This window comes from Oryctolagus cuniculus, chromosome 6 (assembly GCF_964237555.1).
Source record: "Oryctolagus cuniculus chromosome 6, mOryCun1.1, whole genome shotgun sequence".
NCBI classification, from domain to species: domain Eukaryota; kingdom Metazoa; phylum Chordata; class Mammalia; order Lagomorpha; family Leporidae; genus Oryctolagus; species Oryctolagus cuniculus.
Window position 1 is genome coordinate 92,778,025 of NC_091437.1, and position 14,467 is coordinate 92,792,491.

The 14,467-nt window shown below is 36.0% G+C and overlaps 1 protein-coding gene across 38 annotated transcripts in view; it reads left to right on the plus strand.

Annotated features, from left to right (window-relative positions):
- The window catches only part of CSPP1 (centrosome and spindle pole associated protein 1), a 144,216-nt gene that overhangs the window by 93,687 nt on the left and 36,062 nt on the right, over positions 1-14,467 (plus strand). For 33 of the 38 annotated variants that reach the window (XR_011389120.1, XR_011389122.1, XR_011389123.1 and 30 more), the window contains 4 exons: positions 2,415-2,567; positions 5,684-5,796; positions 12,404-12,553; positions 12,910-13,056. Coding sequence is in view for 32 of the 38 variants with exons in the window: in XM_008255605.4 (XP_008253827.2) it covers positions 2,415-2,567; positions 5,684-5,796; positions 12,404-12,553; positions 12,910-13,056 (563 nt within the window). In the remaining 6 variants the exon portion in view is untranslated. The remainder of the gene's footprint in view (positions 1-2,414; positions 2,568-5,683; positions 5,797-12,403; positions 12,554-12,909; positions 13,057-14,467) is intronic. The other 5 variants (XR_011389125.1, XM_070075126.1, XM_070075127.1 and 2 more) reach the window with 1 other exon arrangement.

Genomic DNA, 14,467 nt, shown 5'->3' on the forward strand with positions numbered 1-14,467 from the left:
GATTTCTTTTCTTTTCTTTTTTTTTTTTTTTTTGACAGGCAGAGTGGACAGTGAGAGAGAGACAGACAGACAGAAAGGTCTTCCTTTGCCATTGGTCCACCCTCCAATGGCCGCCGCCGTGGCCGGCACACTGCGGCCGGCGCACCACGCTGATCCAATGGCAGGAGCCAGATACTTCTCCTGGTCTCCCATGGGGTGCCTCCACTGCACTCCCGGGCCACAGCAGAGAGCGGGCCTGGAAGAGGGGCAACCGGGATAGAAGCCGGCACCCCGACCGGGACTAAAACCTGGTGTGCCGGCGCCACAAGGCGGAGGATTAGCCTAGTGAGCCACGGCGCTGGCTGCGTATTGTTTGATTTCAAACCATCAAGTTCTTGATACTGCAAAGGCAAACTGATTTGCTAATTGACTATGATTTTAGAAGTTGATGTCACACTTAAAACTGAGGTAGTCTGTTCTTAATAAATTCCAGTCCTAGGAAATTTCACTTTATAACTATTGCTTAAATATAGAAAATTACAAAACAATTATAAATGGATAATTTACAAAATTTATAGAGAAATTTTGATTCTTATTAGCATGGAAAGATTTGTACAAGTTTTTTAAAATAAAAGATTGTAAAAAATCATAGTTGAATAAGCACACATATAGAATTTATCTCAAGATTCAGAGAAAAATTAATGTTGCAGACACTCCTAATGTTTTACTTCTTGGATGGTTTTCTCACATTTTTATTATGTTTTTTCCATGCTTCACCTTTGACGCTGTTACTCATTTTCTGAGTCTAAGTTTCCCTAAATGTTATCATAGGATGTGAACTTTTTTGAATCTGAACTCTGGTTCTCTTTTGTAACAGTCAGATGTTACTTGCCATGTTCTAACTAATTTTCTAATTGTGAGTTGTGTTCGAAGTACATCCTTGAAAATACAGAATTTCTTGATAAATCCTTATATTGACTTAAATTTACTTTTCTTGCAGCCATACTGTCCCAGGGTTGTTTTATGTTTTTGTATTTTTTTCGTTTTGTGTGGGTATTTGTGTGTTTGTGTAGAATAGTTAGGTTTTTATTTTGTAAAGCATTTTTCTTCAGTCATTTAATTATGTTTTGAGATTGACAAACTTAGTTCTAGATGTGTAGAGTTTCCCTATGTATATCAAATTACCCCAAAACTTTGTGTTTTAAAATAATAAAACACTGCCTTGCAGTTCTGTGGGTAATTTATGAGTAGCTTAGCTGTGTGGATATTTCAACCTCATGGTCTCTCCTGAGGTTACAGTCTAAGATGTTGGCCAGGACTGTAGTCATCTGAAGACTTGGTGTGTACTCAAGAATTCATTTATGGGTCCAGCATTGTGGTGCAGTGGGTTAAGCCACTGCTTGTGTCATCAGCATCCTATATAGGCACCCATTTGAGTCCCAGCCACTCTGCTTCTGATCCAGCTTCCTGATAATGTGCCTGGGAAAGCAGCAGAAGGTGGTCTAAGTGCTTGGGCCCCTGCCACCCACATGGGAGACCTGGATGGAGTTTCAGGCTCTTGGCTTCAGCCTGGGCCAATTTGGCCATTGCAGCCATTTGGTGAGTGAACTAGCAGATGGAAGATATTCTCATTCTCTCTCTCTCTCCCCCTCCCTCCCTCCCTCTCACTCTCTGTAACTCTACCTTTCAAATAAATAATTAAATCTTTAAAAAAAAGTTTTTTTTTAAAAAAGAACCCATTGCAATATGGCTCCCTCCTGTGGCTTGGGAGATACTAGTTCCATGCCATATGGGCCTTTACATAGGGCTCCCTCACTGTCTTTATGTTATGGCAGTTGGCTTTCCATGAAGCAGATGATCCATAGGTCAAACTGGATGGAAACCATGCCTTTTGTGAAGTCGACTCAAAAGTTCTATATTATCATTTTTGCAGAATCCTAGATATAAGAAATGAGTGACTAACTCTGGACTACAGTGAAAGGGAAGATAATTGAGCTCTACTTTTTGAGACAGGACTGTCAAAGAATTTGTGTATGTGTTTTAAAACATTCCATGTAATCATGTATTTTCATTAGGAGAATGGGTGTTGTAGGGTAAATTTCATTAGATTTTTTTTAATTCCTGCTGTATTTGTTCTATATTTAAAAGATCTCAATTTCTGAAGTAACTGACAATGTTGATATGGTTTTTATGGGTTATCAGATTTATGTGTCCTTAATTTCTCTACTGATTTGAATTTATTTCGCAGGGTTTTTTGAAAATTCTAAACATTTTGATAATATTGTTTCTGTTTTCAGGGTACCAACATATCATTGAATTATTCCCAGCTCTGTCTTACTGCTTTTTCCTCTGACTCCCTAATTCAAAAAATATGTTAAGCATACCAATTATAGAAATATGTTTATTGAAATAAATGGCTTATTTTTCCCTCTCAGCTGATTTGAATAGGATGCACAGACAAAATATAGATGCCTACCATAACCCAGATGCAAGAACATACGAAGATAAAAGGGCTGTTGTATCTCTAGACCAAAATTTAGCCACTTCAAATGCTGAGAACCTAGAAGATTCTGCAAATAAAAACTCAGGTTTTTAATCATTTTATTTTTTGCGTTTCTAAAGTTGTTCAGTAACATTTCTTTTTTGTTCTTTGACACAGTTCCTATTGTGATTTTGAGAATTTGGTTACTGTGAATCAAGAAGCATTTACACATTATTCATAGCTGTTTACAATGCCTTTCCTTCAGTTATTTTGAAAGAAAGAAATAGGAAAAGGTTTCTTAATTCTGCCTATTTCTTCTCAGCTTTGTAACTTGCCAAGTTTATATTTTAGCTTTAGCTAGCCTTTTTGTCTTGCTAATCAGGAGTCATTTCTTAAAACCAAATACTCTCTAAACACATACATAGTTTGCTTCTCACCCATAACTGAATTAGTGAAATGGTATGAGTGTAATTATTTACTCTGACTCAAAAAAAACCACAAAGAAATGAAATAATTGAAAGTTTAATGTAACTGATTGCATCCTTCTTTCTTAATAAGATGTCTTTATAGAATCTTAAAGGATGTTATTTAACAGAAATTTAAAGATTTTATAAGTTGAAAATTTTTCGTTCTTATGATTTGCCAGAAAAAATTGTCATCATCTTTCTTTGTCCAATATATATGGAAGTATGTTACGTATTTCAAAATCAAAGGAAGTTTGGAGAAAATAGCACCTTGCACTATATTTTGATGCCTTTAAAAAGAAATACTTACTACAAAATTCTGCTTTTGTATTTCACAGAAGTTTTGATTTTAGACTAGAAAGGAACTTTATAGTTGGAAGTTCTAAAATATTCCTAATATTCTTCTTCTTCTTTTTTTTTTTAAATCCATGTACCTGCTTACTGTCTTAATAGATGGATTAAGTGGGGAGTTGTGATTAGAGTCACTAGCCCTGCATCTTCTAAGCCTTTAATGGTACCATTAATCTCTGTTGCCCTTTTGAACAATTTAGGAAATGAATTGCTTGCTGTTCCCGTGTGGACAGGTGTTCCATTTTTGATCTCTAATTATTGGAAAATGCTTTCTTGCTTTGACCATGTTGGATTTTTACACATTGGATCTAGTTTTGATTTTTTGGCATACAAAAACCTTTGATTTTGATAAAATTATTAACCTTGGTTTCTTAATTTGGAACAATTCACTATGCAGTAGGAATATCACAACACTTTTTCATATTGCTGCCAAGAGAATTTTGGTTTCTTTGTGGTTATTTTTATTTGCTGGTGCTTCTAGTTATCTGTGTTTTTGCTTCTAGTTATCTGTGTTTTGACCTCAGTGCCATAGGCTCCTTTTGTATGCTTTTTTTTTTTTTTTTCCATTGCCAGTATTATTTATGGTTCCATCTCAGCCTATCCTAGTAATAACGTTTAGGCATCTAACTCTGCTCACCAAGCAGAAATAGTGGAAAATTAAGTTTTCATGATCCATTTTAAATAGCTTACATTTAATCATTGAATATTCACAGCAAAGTTTGTTGTCTATAGTCTTCTGTACCACCATCAGATTTCTATACTGATGGGATTGCTAGGAATCTCCATTTTAAGTTATCATTAAGAAAAATAATAGAATGTCCAAATGTTCTTTGTGAATTGAAATTCCCTAAATTAGACTTTTTCCCCTAAGAATTAACCTAAAATAAACTTTCTGAATGCAAAAAACTATCCATAGCTACTTAATTTTCACTGTGGCATATACATATTTGTGTGGATGTGTGTGTGTGTGTATATACACACACACACATATATACATATAAACCACACATATATGACCTTTACTATTTTAAAAGTCTTAGAGAACTTGAATCTGTCTGAAAATTGAATGCTATAATGTGTTTAAGGTTCATTATCTTACAGTGTATTGTCTTTGTTAGGCATGTTTTCAAGGTCTTTAACATTGTTTTTGTTTTTATTTTTGCTTTTTGGTCCTTAGGTGAGCTACTGCTTATGAAGTTAAATACTAATTTGGCTTAGATTTATTTTTGGCTTATATGATGCCTAGATATATCTCAGTTTTCCTTGCATATAACAAGTATTTCCCTATGGTTTTATCTTATGGTCTACTTATTTCTGAAGGATTTATCTTGTCTGTCTCTATTAATATTTCTTCTCTAATTGACCAAAAGGTTTAGAATATCAAAGGTGATAGATACCACTTAATTTTCTATTGCTAATCAGCTTCTGTACCACAGAACAAGATTTAAAAAAAAAACCTTTAATACGTATGTTTAGTTTGTTTCAGTAGGAAAATTTTCTAATAAAAAGAAATATTTATAATGATTAAGTATTGATTTAGCTTCCTAGTGATCTCTTCAAATAAACAGTCTTAATTTAAATACAGAGGCAAATTTATCTGAATGGCAGCTAACCTCCAAAGTAATCTGCCTCCACAATAGTACTTGAGAGAAATATATGTGCTATACTCATGGTGTAAGGAAGGAGTCAGTAACTTACAAATAATTTAAAAATACATCAAGACGGGATACAAATGCCTTTTTTTCCTATGTTAAAAGAGATTCTTAGGATATAATTGTATTTCAAATTGCTTTTATGAAATGATTTTTCTCCTCTATTTAGAGCTATCATAATATTTTCTATTGTTCATGTTTATATCCCTTTTTATAATTTTTAAAACAAAAACTATTATTAAGACTCATACTAATTTTTAAAGAATGTTTTTATAACTGACTTTCTTACCTATAAAAAACTATGGATGGGAAGAATTTTGGAATTACCAATTTTTAAAAACAATTTTAGGGGTTTGAAAATATATGTTCTATATAGTACATTTTTAATATATGATGAAGCAGTGGTCTTAAAACATTTATATACATATAAATTTATATACTTGTACTCTTTAATTTTGCATTAAAGTCTTTGATGCAATAAGAATTATTTGGGCTGTTAGCTTTTATATTTCATTAGTGTCTTTTAGGCATTATAATATGATTTGTCTTTTAATTTCATTTTAGTCTTACTATTTTTCTTACTATTGTTGCTTTTTGTCTCATCTTTATCTTTCCTCTTCTGATTTTAACCTCAGCTTCTGTATTTAGCACAATTTTGAAAATGTGAATATATTAGGAAACTATTCATTCTTTAACTTTTACATTTTCTAAAAAATTGTCTAATTTTTTTTTTTTTACAAAATGTCTTTTTCCAGGTCATATGCAAACACAGAGCTCTCCTTTTGCTCGGGGAAATATTTTTGGTGAGCCTCCTACTGAGCTTCAGATTAAACAGCAAGAATTATACAAGAATTTTCTTCGTTTTCAGGTGAAATGCTTATTTGGTTATAGTTTCAAAGTTTTATACTAAGCTAAACTTGAAAAGATTAACTTTATTTTTTAGGATTTATTTATGTATTTGAAAGAGTTACAGAGAGAAAGAGAGGCAAAGAGAGAGGTCTTCTATCCACTGGTTCACTCCCCAGTTGGCCGCAATGGTTGAAGCTGTGCCAGTCCAAAGCCAGGAGCCAGGAGCTTCTTCCAGGTCTCCCACACGGGTGCATAGGCCCAAAGACTTGGGCCATCTTCTACTGTTTTCCAGGCCATAGTAGAATGCTGGATTGGAAGTGGAGCAGCCAGGACTTGAACTGGCGGCCTTATGGGATGCCAGTACTGCAGGTTGCAACCTACTCACTACACCATAGCCTAAAAAGATTAACTTTCTGTGTATTTGTAAATTAGCAGAAAGTCAGTAATGCTTCCCAAATGATTTTATATTCCTGACTCATCACTGCAGATTGTAAATAAATTAGATGTAAGATAATCACATTTTTGCAATTATGTGTCCCATGTATATATTTAGGCAAATAACATTTTAAATACAACAGATATCCCTGCTGTTCTTAAAGGAAGACATTTAAGCAAACAGACTTAGTAAACTATCACACTGTATTCAACCTTCTACTGAATACTAGGGATAGTTCCTAAGAACTAGGAGCCTAGAACCCAATGTTGATCTCCCATGGGGATGACAGGGACTCAAGTACTTGAGCCATCATCTCTTGTGTCCTAGCTTGTGCATTAGAAGGAAACTAGATCAGAAGCACAGGAGTCAGCACTTGATCCATGCACTCTGATATGGTATGAGGCTTCCCAAGTGACATCTTCACTGCTGTGCCAAATGCCTGCCCTTAATTTGTAGTTTTTTATCTGTCATGGAGCTTCCTTAATAGAGAAAACTGAAAAGTTTAGAAACTTATTTTTTGGAACTTGCAAAAAAGGGTACAAATGTTGAATACTTAGGTTAACAGGAAAACATAGGTGGTATTGATTTTATATCCTGCAACTTTAGTGAACTCTGCTATGAATTCCAGTAGTCTCTTAGTGTAGTCTTTTAGTCCCTATATATATAGGATCATGTCGTCTTCAAACAAGGATAATTTGACTTCTTCCTTTCCAATTTCTATCGCTTTGCTTTCTTTTTCTTGCCTAATGGCTCTGGCTAAACTTCCAGAACTATATTGAACAGCAGTGGTGAAAGTATGATGCTGGCTGTGGATTTGTCTTGATTGTGTTGAAGAATGTTCCTTCTACACCCAACTTGGTTAAATTTTTTTTAAGATGAAAAGATGATATATTTCATCAAAAGCTTTCTTTGCATCTATTGAGATAATGTCATGTGGTTTTTATTCTTAATGTTATGAATGTGATATATCACATTTCTTGATTTGCATATGTTAAACCATCTCTGCATAGCAGGGGTAAATCCCAGTTAGTCTGGGTGAATGATGTTTCTGATGTATTGTTGGATTTGATTACCTTGTATTTTGTTGAGGATTTTTGCATCTATGTTCCTCAGGGATATTGGTCTGTAGTTACCTTTCTTTGTTGTATATTTTCTGTTTTTGAAATTAAGGTGATGCTTTAAAGAAGAAGTTTGGGAGGATTCCCTCCCTTTAAGTTGTTTTGAATAGTTTAAGAGTTAGAATTAGTTCTTCTTTAAAGGTTTGGGAGAATTCAACAGTGAGCCATCTAGTCCTGAGCTTTTCTTTGTTGGGAGGGTTTTTGTTATTGTTTCAGTCTGTGTCTTGGTTATTGGACTATTCAGGTTTTCTATGTCTTCATGATTCAGATCTCAATTTTGGTAGATACTGTGTGTCTGGAAATCTATTTCTTCTAGATTTTTCCAATTTATTGGCATATAATTGTTTATGGTAATTCCTGATGATTCTTTTTTTCCCTGTGGAATCTGCTGTTGTATCTTTTTCATCTCTGATTTTATTATTTTGGGTCTTCTATCTGTCCCCACCAACCCCCTTTTGGTTCATTAAGCCAGTGATGTATCAATTTTGTTTATTTTTTCAAAAAACCAGCTCTTCATCTCTCTGATTTTTTTGGTAACTATTTTTTGTTTCAGTTTTATTTCTTCTGTTTATTTCTTTCCTGCTACTTACTTTTGGTTTGGCTTATTTTGTTTTTCTAGGTCCTTGAGATACATTGTTAGAATATTTATTGGATGCCTTTCGAATTTCTTGATGTAGGCACTAACTGCTATAAACTTCCCTCTCAACACAGCTTTTGCTGTATTCCATTAGTTTTCATATGTTGTGTTGTCATCTTTGTTTCTAGCAATTTTTTGATTTCCCTTTTGATTTCTTCTTACTGTTCATTCAGGAGAATGTTGTTCTGTCTCCATTTGTTTGCATATTTTTCTTAAGATTCTTCAGTTGTTAATTTCCAGCTTCATTCCATTGTGGTTAGAAAAGATACATGGTATGATTTTAATTTTTTTGAATTTGTTGAGACTTGTTTTATGGCATAAAGTATGATCTATCCTAGAGAAAGTTCCATGCACTGATGAGAAGAATGTGTATTCTGAAGCTGTGGGATGAAATATTCTGTGGATGTCAATTAGGTCCATTTGATTGATTGTGTAGATTAGTTCTGTTGTTTCCTTGTTGATTTTCTGTCTAGTCGATCCATCCATTGATGAAAGTTGGGTGTTGAAGTCCCCCTGTTACTATTGTATTGGAGTCTGTGTCTCCCTTTAGATCTATTAACTTTTTTTCTTTTTTTTTTTTTAACTTTTATTTAATGAATATAAATTTCCAAAGTACACCTTATGGATTACAATGGCTTCCCCCTCCCCATAACTTCCCTCCCACCCGCAACCCTTCCATTTCCTGCTCCCTCTCCCCTTCCAGTCACATCAAGATTCATTTTCAATTCTCTTTATATACAGAAGATCAGTTTAGCATATATTAAGTAAAGATTTCAATAGTTGCACCCACACAGAAACACAAAGTGTAAAGTACTATTTGAGTACTAGTTATAGCATTAAAACACAATGTACAGCACATTAAGGACAGAGATCCTACATGAGGAGTAAGTGCACAGTGACTCCTGTTGTTGACTTAACAAATTGACACTCTTGTTTATGGCATCAGTAATCACCCTAGGCTCTTGTCATGAGTTGCCAAGGCTATGGAAGCCTTTTGAGTTCTCCGACTCTGATCATATTTAGACAAGGTCATAGTCAAAGTGGAAGTTCTCTCCTCCCTTCAGAGAAAGGTACCTCCTTCTTTGATGACTTGTTCTTTCCACTGGATCTCACTCGCAGAGATCTTTCATTTAGTAGTTGTTGTTGTTGTTGTTTGTTTGTTTTTTTTTTTTTTTTTTTGCCAGAATGTCTTGGCTTTCCATGCCTGAAATACTCTCATGGGCTTTTCAACCGGATCTGAATGCCTTAAGGGCTGATTCTGAGGCCAGAGTGCTATTTAGGATATCCGCCATTCTATGAGTCTGTATTTGTTTGTTTGTTCTACTTAATACTATTGGTTGAATTCTGTAATTAATGCACAGTTATTCTTAAGTGTTGAAACTTAAATAAGTGTTGAAACTTAAGTGTTGAAACTGTTAAATATAGGAGTGGGAATAAGAGAGGGAAGAGATGTACAATTTGGGACATGCTCAAGCTGACTTGCCCCAAACTGTAGAGTTAGATCTATTAACATTTGTTTTAAATAGCCAGGTGCCCTGGCATTGGGTGCATATGCATTTACTATAGTTACATCTTCTTGTTGAAGTGATCCCTTAATCATTACATAAAGCCCTCCTTTATCTCTTTTAAGAGTTGCTGTGTTAAAATCTATTTTCTCTGATATTAGGATGACTACACCTGCTCATTTTTGCTTTCCGTTAGCATGGGGTATCTTTTTCCATCCTTTGATTTTCAGTCAGTGTGTATCTTTGTTGGTGAGGTGTATTTCGTGTAGGCAGCAAATATATGAGTCTTGTTTTTTAATCCATTCAGGCCATCTGTATCTTTTAATTCAAGAATTTAGGCCATTTATATTTAAGGTTTTCCATAAATATTCCATTGCTATCTTTGGATTTTCTTTGTGCTTCTACTAGGAGTTTTTCTGCCTTCACATGTTTTCATACTGATGACAGTTGTTCTCTGTTTCTGTGTGTGACACATCTTTAAGGATCATTTGTAAGGCTGGATGAATAGTGACAGATTCTTTCAAGTTTGGAAGGTCTTTACTTCATCTTCATCTATAAATGAGAGCTTTGCTGGGTATAGTATTCTTGGTAGTTTTTTTCTTTTAGGACTTGGTCTATGTCTCTCCATTCTCTGTCTAGCCTGTAGGGTTTCTGATGAGAAATCAACTGTTAGTCCAACTGGACATCCTCTGAAGGTAATCTTGTGTATTTCTTGTGCACATTTAGAATCTTTTCTTTATGTTTCACTGTTGAAAGTTTGACAATAATGTGTCTTGGTGAAGTTCTTTTTTGATCATGTCTATTAGGAGTTAATGTGTGATTCCTCTGCTTGAATGTCCTTTTCTTTCTCCAAATTAGGGAAGTTTTGCACTGAATAGGCCTTCTAATCCATTCTCTATTTCCACAACTTCAGGAACTCCTGAGACATGTATTTTTTTTTAATAGTATCCTATAGATCTTGAACATTAACAACTTGAATATTTTCAGTTTTTCTAATTTTTTCTTCCTTTTTGTCTGAGATATTTTCAGGGATTTATCTTCTTGCTCAGATATTCTTTCTTCTCCCTCACCAAGTCTGTTAAGGTTTTCCACTGTATTTTCTATTTGACATACTGATTTCTTCATTTCTAATATTTCAGTTTGATTTCTCCTCACTATCACTTGACAAAATTTTTCATCCATGTTATGTATAAATTTCTTTATCTCATCTGTTTTTTTCAGTGTTTTGAGTAATATTTTTTTGAATTCCTTTTCAGGCATTTTGTCAATCTCTTCATCTTCACCTTCTAATATTTAAGTGTTTTGTTCCTTTAGGGGAATCATAGTGTCTTCCTTGTTGTTAACAGTATTTCTCGGTTTATTTTTAGGCATTTGTAGAAACGCTTGTTGGTTTTCTCCTCTGGTGGCTTTTATCGTTGAACTATATCTCTGGCTTAGTGGACTGTCTGTTTCTTCACTGGATATCCACAGGCATGTGTGGTGCTCAAGGGTGAAGCAAGAGTCCAATGTGACACCCAAGTTAGGTGTGGTTGATCTCCTGTATTGTTAGCAGTGATGAGAGTATGATCACAATGGCTCTCAAAATCACAGCCTTACCTCCTTTTGCCAAGGCAATCAATGCCTGGGGATGGTCCACAGTGGCTACATACACCATCCATGCAGGCACATGAACCACACAAAAGATCTGTGTGGTCCTCAGTGTGAGCACAGAACCCTCTGCAATGACCTACCCCAGGCACTCAGGAACTCTGAACCTCTGAAGCCAGACACAGTGATTGCCTAGAGATCCAGCTACCCCCATGCCCTATTCTGCAGTCACATAATTCTCACAGTCATAGTGCACAACACTCTTGTAGTCACAGGGTACAGGGGATCTATTCTCAGCCTCAGGAGCCTGCATAGAAAGAAGGCAGAGGAATTCCCAGTTTCAGCTGCCTATGGGTGCTCTGCCTTGGCAGTTTGAGTGTGGGTGCCTGTGATAGAGTCGGGTAATGGGAGCGCCTCATAGTCCTAATTGTGTGCCCAACTTCCTGCCAACCCTCCAACCAGACTCAAAGTGGGGACTGTGTATCTATCCCTCTGATAAAATCCCTTAGTTGGCATGCAGGTGAGCCACTACAGCCTCTACTTGGGTTATTAAGATGGCACTTTTTCCCTGATAGTCACTGGGTGCCCTTGTGGGGGTATGGGTAGAAACAAATGTGCTTTCCCTTCATGCGGTTAGGTGGACATCCTGCCTCTTGCTAGCACTCCAGGCTTAACTCAAAGTCAGTGTGGTCCATAAGGTTCTCCCTCAGGCAGTATTCTCTCTGCTAGCTCAAAGAAAATGGCTTCTCCTCTAGCTCCTGGCTGTGGTTGTCTCCACAGCTTGGTCCTGCGTGTTGGTACTTTCCATGCTGCTCCACAGTGTTTTGCATCTTTTTGTAGAATTTCCCCTGCAAACTTCCGTCCAAATCCCCCCAGGAATGCACTTTCTCTGCTTTTCTTCTGTTTCCATTGTCAAAATCAGCACTTCTCTATTCAGCCATCTTGGATTCTCTGGTATTCTGACTTTTTAATAGTTCTACAAATTATTAACTAAGGGACTGACATTGAGGCTCAGCAGGTTAAGATAACTCCTACAATGTTGGCATCCCATACTGGAGTTAACAGTTCAAGTCTGGGTTGTTCTCCCTCCAATCCATCTCCCTGCTAATGAGCATGGGAAATGGCAGAAGATGACCCAAGTACTCAGACTCTTTCCACATGCAAGGGAGACTTAGATGGAGTTCCTGGCTCCTTGCTTTGCCTGGCCCAGCCCTGACTGTTATGAACATTATTGGGGAGTAGACTAGTAGATGGAAGAGCTCTTTTGCTTTTTTCTCCTTCATCTCTGTCACTCTGTCTTTTAATAAAAATAAATCTTAATAATAATGAGGTCCAATTTTTAGATTGAAGAAAAGAAACAAAGAGAAGAAGCAGAACGAGAGAGACTGAGAATTGCAGAAGAAAAAGAAGAAAAACGGCTTGCAGAACAGAGGGCACGAATTCAGCAAGAGTATGAAGAGGAACAGGAAAAGAAAAAGGAAAAAGAAGAAGAGGTGGTTTTTTTTCCCCTTCTATAATTTATTTACATTTAACCTGAAAGTCTTTATTTTGACTTGAAAGGATATTCTTACTGGTAAGGAGCAGTCTTGAAGTACAACTAGAAAATATTGAAATGATACTTGTTCATTAGCTATTTTATTAAAGTGAAAGACTAATTCACTAAAAAATGTGGGGTTTTTTTTTAGTGAAAAAATAGTTGTAGATAAAGATGCCTAATTTTTTTGTTAAGTATCTTTATGTTAGAGACCTCTGTATCTTCAGTTTTATCTCTGTATTTCAGCCAAATATAGTAAATGATGGTACTACAGAATGTACATATGGAGTGTGTATTTTTTTTTAAATTTTAAAGCAAAGACTTAAAAATGAAGAGCTTATTCGGTTAGCTGAAGAAAGACGAAAAGAAGCAGAAAGAAAGAAGAAAGAAGAAGAAGAGAAACATAATCTGCAACTTCAGCACTACTATGAGAGAGAAAATACCATTGGGGCAGAAACAAAGGTAAGTTTCAGACAAAATTGTCAGTCATCTCTAACGTACTTTTGCTGTAAAAAATTGTGGAATTGTTAGAAAAAGGCAGAAAGAGGAGAGGTGTGCTTGTTTCCCATTTTTGTATTACTTAACCTAGTTGCAGAATGGTGAACTTCCTATATGAGATGCCATCACTGTGCTTTGTTGGTATTTTCTGTCCAGCAAAATGTGATGTATTTTATTTTATCTTTATTTTTAAATTGTTTTTGAATTCCCATGTTAGAGTAGTATTAATACGGTAAGGACAGATTCAAAGTAGTTCACAGATAAACTTCCTTTTTTTTTTTTTTTTTTTCTAAGATTTATTTTATTTGAAGGTAGTGTTACAGAGAGAGAAGTAGAGATAAAGATCTTCCATCTGCTAGTTTACTCCCCCAGTGGCCGCAAGCCTGGAGCCAGGACTTCTTCCAGGTCTCCCACATTGGTGAAGGGCCCACAGACTTGGGCCATCTTATGCTGTTTTCTTAGGCCATTAACAGGGAGCTGGATTGGAAATGGAGCAACCAAGACTCAAATCGGTGCCCATATGAGATGCCTGAGTTGTAGGCAGAGGCTTAACCTGCTAAGCCACAGCCCTGGCCCCTCAGAGATACAATTCTAAGAATAGAATGATACTTTCCTCACTCCTTTCCTCCTTCCATTCCACTCTCCCTCCCCCTTTTTCTGTTTCTTTCCTTTCCTTTCCTTTTTTTTTTTTTTTTTTTTTTAGATTTTGTTTATTATTTGAGAGAGAGTTACAGACAGAGCTAGACACAAAAAGAAAGATCTTCCATCCTCTGGTTCACTCCCCAAATGGCTGCAGTGGTCGGAGATGAGCCAATCTGAAGCCAGGAGCTAGGAGCTTCTTCTGGGTCTCCCATGTGGCTGCAGGGGCCCAAGCACTTGGGCCATCTTCCACCACTTTCTCAAGCCATAAGCAGAGAGCTGGCTCAGAAGAAGAGTAGCCGTGACATGGACAGTGCCCACATAGGGTGCTAGCACTGCAGGTGAGGCTTAGCCTATTATGCCACAGTGCTGGCCCCTTTCTGTGTTTTTTCTTAAATTTGAAATATTTTTACTTTATAGTCAAAGGCTTAATGCTGCACTAAATAAAGAGTTCAAAATGTAAAAAGGAGCAGTTCATCAGGAATACAGGCAGGGGCTGTAAAGAAAAATAAAATGAAAAGATGTCAGTTTCAGTCTTAATAAATTGTAAAACTATAGTAGTGCATCCTTTTTTTTCTTTTTCTTTTCTTCTTCTTCTTCTTATTTTTTTTTTTAAAGCAGTAAGCCTGCTAGCAAAGTTTAATGAACAGAAATAGTGAAGAGATGAAGAGAGTACACCTGACAGGCCAGTCAGGCATCTCAGTAAAGAACTGAGAGCCTGATGGTGTATCATCGT